Source organism: Mus caroli, chromosome 11 (genome assembly GCF_900094665.2).
Source record: "Mus caroli chromosome 11, CAROLI_EIJ_v1.1, whole genome shotgun sequence".
NCBI classification, from domain to species: Eukaryota; Metazoa; Chordata; class Mammalia; order Rodentia; family Muridae; genus Mus; species Mus caroli.
In genome coordinates this window covers 102,591,463-102,605,588 of record NC_034580.1, presented here as the reverse complement: position 1 = coordinate 102,605,588, position 14,126 = coordinate 102,591,463, and the positions used below count along the sequence as shown (strand labels likewise).

Sequence of the window (14,126 nt, the reverse complement as noted above, 5' to 3'; positions counted from 1 at the left end):
ACAGGGTTTCTCTGTATAGCCCTGGCTGTCCTGGAACTCACTTTGTAGACCAGGCTGGCCTCGAACTCAGAAATCTGCCTGCCTCTGCCTCCCAAGCGTTGAGATTAAAGGCATGTGCCAACACCGGCCGGCTTGTTTTGTTTTTTGAGGCAGGGTCTCAGTATATAGGCCAGGCTAGCCTCAGACTTGCTACATAGCCTTGACCTGCTGACCTTGAACTCTCAATATTCCTACCTTAACCTCACCAGTAACTCAGTGAAATTAGAGAACTTTTGGATCCAAACAGGAGACAACCAAAGTCCGTTGGTGACTTCTGAGGGTTCGGAGTCTCACAATGAGTCAGCTGTGCTCACTGGCCTAGCTCTCGTCTAGCGCTGGGAATCCCAGCTCGCAGGTTTTATTTTCGACCATCTCTTTTCCTGGTGCTGGAGTGGAACCCAGGGCTCACATGAGGCAAGCAGATAGAATCATGCCCTCTTCTCCTCTCTAAGACAATTTTGTGGTTGTTGGATTTTGTTTGTTTGGGGGGCTCTGTTCATTTGTTTACCACTATGTTAAACTGTTTGTGTGTGTGTGTGTGTGTAGACAGGGCGTTAGTTTCTTCTTTATGTTCTTTTAAAAATTCATTTGGAGGAGGACAGCCATTCCACACATATGAAGGTCAGGGGATCACTTGATGATGTGGGACCTCTCCTTTCACCACTGGCTTCCAGGGATTGAACTGAGGTCATCAGGCTTGGTGGCAGATGCCTTTGCCTGGTGAGCCCTCACACTGGCCCTTTCCGTTTTAAATGTAGTGCTGGGGATTGTACCCAGGGCTTCATCGCGGATGCTAAGGAAGTACTCTATCAACTGTGTCCCCGGCCAGGCAGGGTTTTACTTTGTAGCTCAAGCCCTTGAGTTCACAGAATGGTAATCATGGCCTATGGATAGTTTCCTCTTACCAGGTAAGAACAGGACTTTGACTTTTAGAGAGCCTTACCTAAGCTCTATGAACTTAGAACACAGAACTCTATGTTTGGCTGGAACAACTTCTCTGTACCTGTCTTGTTAGAGTTTATCACTGCAATGAGACACCGTGACCACGGCAACTTGTATGAAGGAAAACATTCGATTGGGGCTGGCTTAGAGTTCAGAAGTCTGGTCCATTATCATCATGGCAGGGAGCATGGCTGCACACAGGCAGACATGGTACTGGAGAGGTACCTGAGAGTTCTACATCTGGATCCACTGGCAGCAAGAAGAGAGACTGAGTCACTGGACTTGGCTTGAGCATCGGGGACCTCAAAGCCCACCCCCAGTGACACACTTTTTTAAACAAACCCTCACCCACTGTGGGGCCCTGAAAGCCATGCGACCTGCCAAGCTCTTCTGGAATAAGAGTGAGATCAAAATTCATCCAAAACGTGAAAATCTCATCCCTGAGACCACCAGGAGGAGGACTGCTTCCTCCCTGCTCTGGGCTAACATGTCTAGGCAGTGTACGTAGCCTTGGGACCCCACAGTCTACTCCAGCGAGGCCTCACCTCTTAATGGTGCCTAGCAGTACCTGGTACCTAATACCTGATATCCTCCACCATCTCCGGTCCTTGAATTTCTCATAGCCACATGCATTTTGGGTTTCCCCTGGTCAACTGCTAGGCTTGAAGGTGTCGGTCACCCTATGTGTGGTGTGTAGCAGGCTATCTCTTGTGTAAACAGGCCAGAGGAACTCCCTTCTCGGGTTTTCTTATGTGTGCACGTATGCTCTATGCTCACAGGGAGCCTCCTGCCTCAGTTTCCCATGTGGGATTACAGGTGTGAGTCAGTCACTACGCTCAGCTTTAAATTATCTAAAAATAAAATCATCTCTAGTTGTTGTTTTTTTTAAGGTTTATTTATTTTATGTGTAAGCCTTCATCTGTGTCTCTGTAAACCTGGCCTAGTGACACATGCCTCGATCCCCTCATTTAGGACACCGGTTCTCAACCTGTGGGGTCAAGAAAGACCCCTTGGGAGGTCGCATATCAGATATCCTTGCATATCGGATATTTACATTAAGATTCATAACAGTAGCAAAATTACAGTTATTAAGTAATAAGGAAAGTAATTTTATGGTGGTGGTGGAGGATCACCACAGCATGAAGAACTGTATCAAAGTCGCAGAATTAGGAAGGATGAGAACCACTGGCTTAGGAGGTGGAGGCAGGAAGACCAGAAGTTCAGTTATCCTCAGCTGTATAAGGAGTTAGAGGAAGTGCTAGGCTACATCAAACTCTGCCTAAAAAATACAATAAAATAAAATTGGTTCCAAGTCTTCCCCATCGGGTGACACCTCTAAAGTGGGTCTGTGTCCTCCCCGCCACTGGTCACAACCTCTTGGGGAGGCAGACCGTGGAGTTTTTGACTGCCCTTATCCCATTCCAGTACTAGGGCGGGTGCCAGGCTGTAGGGAAGCTCAGAGACATCGCTCTGAGGTGGGAAAGCACCGTCTTAAATGTGGGAATGTGGGAAAGTGGGAGCTGGTTCCATCCCCGGGGCAGGCAGGGGCTGAGGGGAATGAAGGAGGAGCTGAGAACTGAGTCAGGGGCCCTCGGGCTGGGGACAGTGTCTAGCCTGGGGTGGGGGTGGGAGCACTGGCTTATCCCAGCGGAGGCAGCTTGGTGGCAGTTGTGGCTGGGAGCACATAGAGGCCTTCTGTGGTAGAATTAAGCTGTGCATTCATAGTCGAATGTCTTCTCCATGGTTCCCCGAGTTGGATCTTGAGGGAAGAGACAGTCTGTGGTTCTAAACAGTTTATTGTTCCTTCATGGCAAAAAATTAGATACATAATATGCCATACCCAGTTCTCAGGATGGACCTTTTACAGGGAGGAATGTCTGGGAAGGGAAGCTTAGAGGCTAAGCCCTCTGGGCCTCTAGGTACCGCATTAGCATAGAGAGCTCTGTTTTGGGCCTAGGTGACCGGTGGACACGTTTCTTTTCTGTGAGGAGCTGGAATGTGTTCCAGGCCAGGAGTCTGGCAGGGAGCAGGAAGTCACCTAAGTCTCCTGTGTGTGCCTACCGAGTCTTGCGGGTCTCAACCTGCTCTACCTTATCAAACTTCCTGACCGGGTTTTACATTCCACACTCTGAGGCCACTCACTAAACGACAAACACCTGCTGGCCACAACCCAGGGAGCTGATTGTTTTTACCTGCATGCTTCTATTTCAGGTAATGACTGTCCTTTTAAAGCCTGTTCTTTTTCCCCCTAAGGTGCTTTCTGAAACCACAGCATACATACTGATCTCTGACCTATACGTCCAGCCTCAATATACATTTTTGTTTGTGGTACTAGGGATTGAACTCAAGCCATTTTCCATGCTAGGCAAACACCCAACCCGTGAAATGCATCCTCGGCCCTCCCTCAACACATCTACTTGTCTGTCTGTCTGTCTGTCTAGATTTTATTTATTTATTTACTTATTTATTTTTCTTTGGTTTTTCGAGACAGGGTTTCTCTGTGTAGCTCTGGCTGTCCTGGAACTCACTTTGTAGACCAGGCTGGCCTCAAACTCTGAAATNNACCTGCCTCTGCCTCTCGAGTGCTGGGATTAAAGGCATGTGCCACCACGCCCGGCCAGAGAAAGCATTTTTAAATGTTAAGAAGATAGAGAGTCAAAATAAGGCAAAGGAAGCGGTCTAGCGTGGTGGCGCACACCTTTAATCTCAGCACTTGGGAAGTAGAGGCAGGGCAGTCTCTGAGTTCACGGCCAGCCTGGTCTCCAGAGTGAGTTCTAGGACAGCCAGGGGTATTGGGGGAGGAGGTAAAAAAGGAAGAGGAGGAAGGGAAAGAAGAAGGGGTGTAGGAGGGGAGAGAAACAGGGACAACTAGAACCATGGGTGAACATCCCTGGGCATGTCTGACTTTAGGACAGAGAATCACTGTTTATTAAGCAACTACTGTGTCCTGGGTACACAGTATTGCATGCTTCCTGGCCACAACAATTTAAGAAATAACTCCTTTTTAAAAAAGACTTATTTTGTGTGTGTGTGTGTATAAAAGATATGTGTATGGTGTGTGTATATATATGTGTGGTATATTTATGTGGGGTGTGTGTGTGTGTGTGTGTGTGTGGTATGTATGGTGTATATATGTATGTGATGTATGTGGTATATATGTGTGTGTTGTGTGTGTATGGATGTATGTTATGTGTGTGTATGTGGTATGGTGTATGTGTGTGTGTGCTGTGTATGTATATGTGTGTGGTCTGTGTGTACGTGTAGGGTATGGTGTATGTGTGTGGTATGATGTGTGTGGGTTTGTGTGGTGTGGTGTGTGTGTATATGTGTGTGGTATGGTGTGTGTATGAGGGGGTATGTGTATGGTGTGGTGTGCGTGTATATGTGTGTGGTGTGGTATGTGTGTATATGTGTGTGGTGTATGCCCGGGTCCGTGTCTCTGAACGATGCTGTTTCTGAAGTAACAGTGTCTGCCATCCTTCTGCTTTGCCTCAGCCTTCACCATCAACAGCATCCATATGGAAAGCCTGCCATCGTGGGAGGTGATGAATGGGCAGCAACTGACCCTGCAGTGCCTTGTGGACATCAGCACCACCTCGAAAAGCAGGTCTCAGCACCAGGTGCTGTTCTATAAGGACGATGCGATAGTGTATAACGTCACCTCCAAGGAGCACACCGAGAGCTACGTCATTCCTCAGGCTCGGGTCTTCCACTCCGGGAAGTACAAATGCACCGTGATGCTGAACAACAAGGAAAAAACTACGATTGAGTATGAGGTGAAGGTGCATGGTGAGTCCGCAAGCAGAATAGCAGGCTGATGATGATGCTCACGTTGGTGGCGCTGGTCATGCCGCTCACGGTTACTCCAGAGACGGGCCAGTGAAACTGGTTTCCTTCTCCGCTAAGCTCCACCTTTCCTGTTCACTACCTGGCATCCTGACCTGAAACTGTAGGCTTTAGAAACTCCCGCTGTGTGAGGGCAGGACTTCCTCCTTTGGGACCATGTCCTGGCCTTGGGAACACCCTTCACCATCCTCCTTAAGTAATAGACTACATCTCCCAACCCCCTCTCTGAAACACAGTCTCCCCACAGCCCGGGCAGGCTTCAGTCTCCTGCGCATGTGCTGGCGTTACAGGTGTGCGACTCCACACCCCGCTACAGAGTTCTTCTAGCACGTTCTCAACAGAGTTGAAGCCGGGCGTGGTGGCGCACGCCTTTAGTCCCAGCACTCGGGAGGCAGAGGCAGGTGGATTTCTGAGTTCGAGGCCAGCCTGGTCTACAAAGTGAGTTCCAGGATAGCCAGGGCTATACAGAGAAACCCTGTCTCGAAAAAAAAAAAAAAAAAATCAACAGAGTTGATTTCTCCCAGGGCACCAGTCTTTACAGTGTTTATGCTCTTCTGTGAGAGTGACAAACAGCATGGTTTTGTCAAATGAACCAAGCCTTGGTGGTATACACCTTTAATCCCAGTACTCTGGAAGCAGAGGCAGGTAGGTCTCTGTGAGTTCAAGATGGTCTGGTCTACGGAGTGAGTTCTAGGATAACCAAGCTACACAGAGAAACCCTGTCTGGAAAAACAGAACAAAACCCACTAGACTCAAGTCTCTCTGCCCGAGTCACCATCCGGATACATCTGATAGCCATTCTAAACTTCGGGGGCCACAGAGGTACCTGGGAGGTTAAAGTTATTGCTGTCAAGCCTGCTGATCATCATTCAATCCCCTGCACCCCCATGGCAGAAGGAGCGGACTGACTCCCATAGTGTCCCATGACCTCCACACCTACACCATAGCACTCTTGGGACCACGCATAAAACACCAAACAAATAATAAGTAAAATCTAACAAGAACATTAAACTCCGGAATCCGCAGGGATGAAGTGAAGATAGCAGGAAGTCAGTTAGGGACTCGGAGTAATTAAGTGCAGTTCCCGGTCTGTTGGCGTTCAGCCACTTGAGGTACAATACTTAGTCCATGGTGAACAACACAGGTCATAGTGGGCCCATGAGGTAAACCCACGAGGTAACCGCGTGATGTTATGCCATCTTGGTCTGTGCAAATTTACTCTCTTCCTGGGATGATGCCACCTCACAAAGCATTTCCCAGGCTGTGTCTTAGCTGTTGTGAAACATCTGTGTCCATTTCCCCACATCTATCTGCTCTTTGGGGCTATAAAATCTCAAAGAGATTAAATTTGGCCTATTTCCAGACAGGCAGAGGTTGTTGGAAAGCACACGCCTTTAATCCCAGCACTTGGGAGGCAGAGGCAGGTGGATCTCTGAGTTTGAGGCCAGTCTGGTCTACAGAACAAACTCCAGGACAGCCAGGTCTACACAGAGAAACCCTGTCTCAAAACAATGGTGACAACAGCGACCACTAGCCTATTTTTCATATCCTGGGTAAAGACCCAGCCTTGAGGTAGGCATTCAATAAGTTACAACAGAGGCCAGAGAGAGCTCAATCCATACAAAGCTTTCCACTCAGACAAAAGACACGAGTGTGCAGACGCCCAGTATCCATGCCCTGGGACATGCCTGTAATCCTGCAACTCAGGCTGTGGATAGACAGGAAGATCCCTGGGGTTTGCTGACCATTCAGCCTAGTTGAATTAGTGAGATACAAACTCAGTGAGAGATCCATCTCAAACAGTAAGGTGGAGAGTAGCTGAGGAAGATGTGGCCTCTACATGGAGGTGTATACACACACACACATACACACACTAACAGTGCATATAACAGTGAAAGTATCAGCTGAAGTAACATAATTAAATACTGACTTTTTTTTTTTTTTTTTTTTTTTTTGAGATAGAGTCTCACTATGTAGCCCTGGCTGTCCTGGAACTTACTCTGTAGACCAGGCTGGCCTCGAACTCAGAGAGCTCTGCCTGTTTCTGCTTCCTAAGAACAAGGATGAAAAGGTGTGCATCGCCACACCTGGGTTTTTCCTTTTTAAACTGTACCAGTTGGGAATCTAGTTGCACCACCTTCCAAAGGGGAACGCAAACCATTGAGAACACTGTTGTATTATAGTTTTAAACTGTCTGCTACAGTGCCAGGCACACAGATCCCCTGGGGTAGGTAAGACTGAATCTTCAGGGAATAAAGGACCCTGATGCTGATCAGCCACAGTGACAGATGAGGGAGATGGGCTGTTATGCAGAATTGATCCTAACTGTACTTTCTCCTTCTCCAAAGGCGTATCCAAGCCCAAGGTGACACTGGACAAAAAGGAGGTGACGGAAGGCGGGGTTGTGACGGTCAATTGTTCCTTGCAAGAAGAAAAGCCACCGATCTTTTTTAAAATTGAAAAATTAGAAGTGGGGACAAAGTTTGTCAAGCGAAGGAAAGATAAGACCTCCAACGAGAACTTTGTGCTCATGGAATTCCCCATTGAAGCGCAGGACCATGTGTTAGTGTTTCGCTGCCAAGCTGGGATCCTGTCTGGATTCAAATTGCAGGAGTCAGAACCCATCAGGAGTGAATTCGTCACCGTGCAGGGTCAGAATCCTGCCCTCTGTACCATCCTTTTTAGTAACGGGTTGCATCTAGCCAAAAGGAGCCCAGAATTGGAGAATCTGCGCCTCCTTTAAGGCTGTAATCCCAGCCCTGGTGAAGTACAGGCAGGGGGTTCAGGGGTTCAAGACTAGCAGCCCTCAGCTAGGCAGTGGTGGTGCACACCTTTAATCCTAGCACTTGGGAGGCAGAGGCAGGTGGATTTCTGAGTTTGAGGCCAGTTGAGGCACTCTGGTCTACAGAGTGAGTTCCAGGACAGCCAGGGCTATACAGAGAAACCCTGCCTCAAAAAACAAAAAAACAAAAACAAAAAAGGACTCTTTCTCCCATGAGCCAAATAAATAACATTAACTGAAAAGAATAAGTAGGGCACTGGAATGGCAGCTGGGTGTGATGGTACAGGCCTGTGATCCCACCTACTCGGGACACTGAGGCAGGAGGATTGAAAGTTCACGGGCACGCTGGGCAGTTGAATGAGACCCTCTCTCAAAGTAAAAATGAAAGAGAGGACTAGAGATACAAACATGTGGTGAGATGTTTGACCAGCATTTGGGAAAACCTATGTCTACTAGGGGAGGGGCCACAGGAAGGGGAGCCAAAAGAGCGAAAAAGGACTAAGCAAATGGCTCGGAAAGTAAAATGAATCTGATGCCCCAAACACGTGTAAAGCTGGGTGTGGTGGTGCACGTTTTTAGTCCCAGCCCTAGAGAGCCAGAGCCAGACAGATTCCTGATACTCACTGGCTGGTCAGCCTCAGCCTAGTTATTGAGCCCCAAGCCAATAAGAGTCTGTCTCATAAAAAACCAGACCTGGGCAAAGGGGGCTAGAGAGATGGCTCAGTGGTCAGCATACTTGCTGTTCTTCCTGCCTTTCCACACACATGCACCAGAACATACGCCCCCCAATACACAGGCGTGGCTCTGCTCACCCAGATAATAGAATAGAAAGTGCCCAATTTTGAACTTGAATCTAACTGGCTTGTCATCTTTCTTGTAGAGTCCTTCTCCACTCCCAAGTTTCAAATCGAGCCTCCTGGGATGATCATAGAAGGGGACCAGCTGCACATTAAGTGCATAGTTCAAGTGACACACTTGGCCCGGGAGTATCCAGAAATTATCATCCAAAAAGACAAGGAGATTGTAGCCACCTCCAAGCAAACCAGTGAAGCTGTCTACTCAGTCATGGCCATGGTCGAGTACAGTGGACACTACACCTGCAAAGTGGAATCAAACCGCATCTCCAAAGCCAGTAGCATCATGGTCAACATAACAGGTAGGACTGCTGAGGGCGGGCAGGCAATTGTGGCTAGGTATAGTTCTTCATGTCTGTAATGGCAGCATTTGGGGGTGGGGTGGGGCTGAGATAGGAGGATCATGAGTTCAAGGCCAGCCTGGGCTATCTAGTGAGACCCTGGCCAGTGAGTGTGATGCCTTTTCTGTTCCAGGTTGTCTTGGGTGTATACATGCTGGGTGCTGGGGCTTGTGGGCAGGATTCAATGCATAGTAGTCGGCTATACTGTCTATACATTCGTTCAGGAGCTGGTGCTGACTCAATCCTGCTGCTCACTACTTCTGTGTTCTTGGCTGAACTCTTGAACCTGCCCCAACTGTGTGAGACCCAGTGGGGATGTAATGGTACCCACCTTATAGAACCATCACCATGTCTGTTTAAATGAGATAGCTGTGGTCTGCATCCAAATGAGCATTGGCTAATATCTCTGCAGGTGTCTGTGTTGTCTTTCCTCTGAGCCAAACTCTTCCTCATGGCCTCTTTACTTTGTTTAAATTTTATTTTATGTGTGTGGATGCTTTGCCTGCATGTAGGTCTATGCACCATTTGTAGACTTGGTGTCCATGAGGGCCAGAATAGGGTATAGGCTGACCTAGAACTGGAGTTTCAGTTGGAAGTCACCAGGTGCTGGGAATTGAACCTGGGTCCTCTGCAGGAGTAGCCAGTGCTCTGAAGTGCTGAGGCCAAACCCCAGCCCAAATCTTTTTCTAAAAGGTGTTGGGGTCCAGGAGTCACCCCCCAAACCACACAAACACTGATCTCAGTCAGATAGGGCTGTATTGAACATACACCCTAAAAGACTGGTCAATCAGGGCCATAGTTCAAAATTTGGGGGCTGAGTCTATGACCCTCAACATTTTTTCTATGTCAGTTTATAAAGATTAAGACCACAAAACCCACCAATGAGCACATAGGAAGTGCTGGAAGTCCTGCCCAGTGGTCAGCCCCGACTCAAGCCATTTTAGACATAACAGTTCATACTGACCTTTAATTTGATGGGTCCTAAGTGACACTTATGGTTGTGGAATTTTTTTTTAAGGTCACCCAACCTCATAACATACAAAATATAATAGGGTATGTGGTCAGCAAAACCTTGCTCTGAATAATTTCTGCACCAATGACTGGCAGGTGTATTACAGCAATAGTCAGTGGGAACAAAATGGCTGCAGCTATGCTAGGGGGATAGGTTTCAAAAAAAGGTATTCTCTCTCTCTCTCTCTCTCTCTCTCTCTCTCTCTCTCTCTCTCTCTCTCTCATTTTTCAAAACAAAGTATCTCTGTCCTGCTTGTGGACGTTGTACATCGTGGTGCGGAGCCTAGTGCGCACCACGATGTACAACGTCCACAAGCAGAAAAGGTACCTTGGAATTGGAGTTACAGATTGTTGTGAGTGACTATATGGATGCTGGGAACCTAATCCAGGTCTTCTGCAAGAATAGTAAGTGTGGCCCGGCGTGGTGGCGCACGCCTTTAATCCCAGCACTTGGGAGGCAGAGGCAGGTGAATATCTGAGTTTGAGGCCAGCCTGGTCTACAGAGTGAGTTTCAGGACAGCCAGGGCTACACAGAGAAACTCTGTCTTGAAAAAAAAAACCAAACAACAACAACAAAAAAAGAATAGCAAGTGCTTTTAACTATTGAGCTATCTCTCTACCTTCCTCCATTTTCTCAAAGACAAGATCTCATGTGGTCGAGGCTAGCCTTTCACTTACTGTGTAGAGGAATTTGTCCTTGAACTCCTGACCTTGCTGCCTTTGTGCAAGTCCTAGGACTCCAGGCATGCTCCACCATAGCAGGAACTGCCCAGTGCTAGGTCTCCTGACCCCAGTTCCCGGCTTTATCTCTCTAAAACTGAGAAGACTACTGTACTCTTTCTTGTTGGCTGCGCTGCACATTCAGCTGTTACAATGTAAGCAGCTTAGGGCTGAGACCTTAACTCTTCTGCTCAGTGCTATGTCCTTAACTTGCACTATGGTTGGTCAGAGGATTGGGCTGAGCCGTGTGTTACAATGTTTCCAAGAGCGGAGTCAGCGCTTCTCTTCCGTTGAAAGTCTCCATTCATATAAACCGTCCTCCATTCATTCAATATTTTCCCCCCAAATCCCCAAGTATCAAGCTCTGAACATGCGGTCACAGCCACCCCCCCCAGGCTTATAATACGTAGGTAGATTGCCAACTCATCAACTAGGGGATTGGCACACTATATCAGATCCTCCTGGTGTAGGGTGTGACATCATGCACAATTTAGTGAGTTATTTATTTATTTATTTAGTTAGTTAGTTAGTTATATTTTTTGAGACATTCTCATAATGTAGCCTTAGAACTCCCCTATGTAGACCAGGCTGGTCCCTATATAAAACTCAAGTGCTGGGATCAAAGGCATGCCCCATCATACCAAGCATGGATTATTGATAATGGCAAACATTTGGAGTGCTCTTGATAAGGCATACATTCTCTTGTTAGAGAAAAAGCCATCATTCATATGAATATATATATAATTACATGTTATAATACATATGATATATATCATATACATATATATGACACATCCTTCTGTATACTGGGCTGCTTACTAAGAATTGAGGACTTCAGATACAAGCAGGCCTGCCAATGGCAGTTTCTTCTTGCCATAATGAACTTGCAAAATTTTAAAAATATTTACTTATTTATTTTATGTATATGAGTACACTGTAGCTGTACAGATGGTTGTGAGCCTTCATGTGGTTGTTAGAAATTGAATTTTTTTTTTAGGACCTCTGTTTGCTCTGGTCAACCCCACTCGCTCAGTCCCTGCTTGCTCTGTCCCAAAGATTTATTTATTATTATATAGTAGCTGACCAGACGCACCAGAAGAGGGTGTCAGATCTCATAACAGATGGTTGTGAGCCACCATGTGGTTTCTGGGATTTGAACTCAGGACCTTTGGAAGAGCAGTCAGTGCTCTTACCCACTGAGCCATCTCGGCAGCCCATGAACTTGCAAATATATCTAATATACTTTCTCTAGGTAACCACCCAGAGCAACTTCCTTCCAGGGGCTGTTTCCTTAACCCCTCCAGGGTGCAGTTCAGTTTCCTCTCTGTGGGCTCTGCTGCAAACAGTATTCCTGAATTGAGCATTAGATATAAATTCCTTGACGTCAGCCTGTCTCACATGCAGTTATCTTTCCATTGGCCAGCAAAGGGTCAACACTTGTGGAAGCCATGCATAGCAGTATATACTTGTGGTCCCAACACCTGGGAGGTGGAGATGGGAGGAACAGAAGTTCAAGGCCATCTCTGGCTACATAGTTAGTTCAAGGCCAACCTAGGCTACTTGAGACCCTGTCTCAATAAATGAGTGGACAGATGAGTGAATCCTCATAGGAAATGCAGGAAGAGCCAGCAGAGAGATCTCAAGGTCAGAGCGAGTCCTGTCCTCACTCTTTTGTTTGTTTGTTTGTTTGTCTTTCGAGACTGGGTTTTTCTGTGTAGCCCTAGCTGTCCTGGAACTCACTCTGTAGACCAGGCTGTCCTCGAACTCAGAAATCCACCTGCCTCTGCTCCCAAGTGCTGGGATTAAAGGCATGTGCCACCACTGCCCAGCAAGTCCTGGCTCTTTTAAGGCCATGCTGTCAAGTATATGAGAAGCAGAGGAAGACTTTTTGCAGGTTCCTAAGGGTTAATTCTGCGGAAAGTAACTGGGCTACAAATGTCTGCAGCTGAGGACTAAGGTGGTACCAGACACGTTTCACCTCCCTTCCCACTTAATGTTCTTCAGAGCTGTTTCCCAAGCCGAAGTTAGAGTTCTCCTCCAGTCGTCTGGACCAAGGGGAATTGTTGAACCTGTCCTGCTCTGTCTCGGGCACACCTGTAGCCAACTTCACCATCCAGAAGGAAGAGATGGTCTTGTCGCAGTATCAGAATTTCAGCAAGATCGCTGAGGAGAGGGACAGCGGGGAGTACAGCTGTACTGCAGGCATTGGCAAAGTGGTCAAGAGAAGCGGCTTGGTACCAATCCAGGTGTGCGGTAAGTACACTCTCAGCTGCTCAGATACGCAAAGGTTGGATAGGGACTAGGAGCATGATGGTCACTTAGCTGTCACCAGTGCAGTCGCAAAGGCTGGTCGGATTCAGGCAGGTCGAGAAGAACTCCTGGGAGGGCCAGGAAAATGACTTATTGAGTAACGGTGCTTGACCTCTGAATTTCATCTGTATATGTGTGTGCACGCAGAATGCACAGACTTCTGTGTATATCTAAGACCTGGTTACGAGGCATATGGTACATATCTATAATCCTGACATCCAGGACGTTGAGATAGGGATTGTTGTGAGTTCAAGACCAGCCTGGGATACATAGCAAGGGCCTGTCTCAATCCTCCTTGACTCCCAACATAAAAAGAAAAAAGTATTAGAAGAAGTAGAAGATTCTAGTTGGGTGTTGGTGGGTGGTGCATGTCATCAATCCCAGCAGTGAGTTTGCTGGAGGATTTCTGCAAACTCAAGGCCAACCTGGGATACAGGGCAAGGTCCTGCTCAGAAACAAAACGCAACAAAACACACACACGGGGTCTAAAGAGATTGCCCAGTGGTTACAGGCACTTGCTGCTCTTGCAGAGGACCTGGGTTCAGTTCCCAGCACCCACATCATGCATAAGCCACCGCACCTGGATGGTAGACCTCCAGGCAGGCATGTACCACCATCCCTGGATCTTCCACTTCCTGTCTCCCTCTTACTTCTTCCTCTTCCTTTCCCTACCCTCCCCCAGACTTCCTCCTTTTGAGACAGGACAGCATTATACTATGGAGCTCAAGCTAGCCTCAAATTTGCAGTTTTATTTACCACCTGCCCTCCCAGGTATGGACCTGCAGGTGTATTCCACTATATCCAGATATTACATCCAGATATTATATCATTATTTTGCTTATAGAAATTAGATATTTTAGCCAGGTGGTGGTGGTGGTGCACGCCTTTAATCCCAGCACTTGGGAGGCAGAGGCAGGTGGATTTCTGGGTTCGAGGTCAGCCTGGTCTACAGAGTGAGTTCCAGGACAGCCAGGGCCATACAGAGAAACCCTGTCTCGAAAAAACAAAAAAACAAACAACAAAAAAAATTAGATATTTTAAGCTGGGCTGTAATAGTACTCTCCTTTAATCCCTATACTCAGACAGCAGAGGCAGATGATCTTTGTGAGTTCAAGGCCAGCCTGGTCTACAGAGCTAGTTCCAGGACGTCTAGGGTTATACAAAGAAACCTTGTCTAAAAAAAACCCAAACCATAAACAACAGGAATGATTAATAAAACAAAAACAAGCTGGGCGTGGTGGCGCACGCCTTTAATCCCAGCACTCGGGAGGCAGAGGCAGG

At 47.3% G+C, this 14,126-nt stretch overlaps 1 protein-coding gene across 1 annotated transcript in view; it reads left to right on the top strand.

Annotated features, from left to right (window-relative positions):
• Pecam1 (platelet and endothelial cell adhesion molecule 1) overlaps positions 1-14,126 on the top strand; it is a 60,025-nt gene that overhangs the window by 11,466 nt on the left and 34,433 nt on the right. The window contains exons 3-6 of the mRNA XM_029483560.1: positions 4,477-4,770; positions 7,176-7,478; positions 8,490-8,765; positions 12,540-12,788. Of these exons, the coding sequence (XP_029339420.1) occupies positions 4,477-4,770; positions 7,176-7,478; positions 8,490-8,765; positions 12,540-12,788 (1,122 nt within the window). The remainder of the gene's footprint in view (positions 1-4,476; positions 4,771-7,175; positions 7,479-8,489; positions 8,766-12,539; positions 12,789-14,126) is intronic.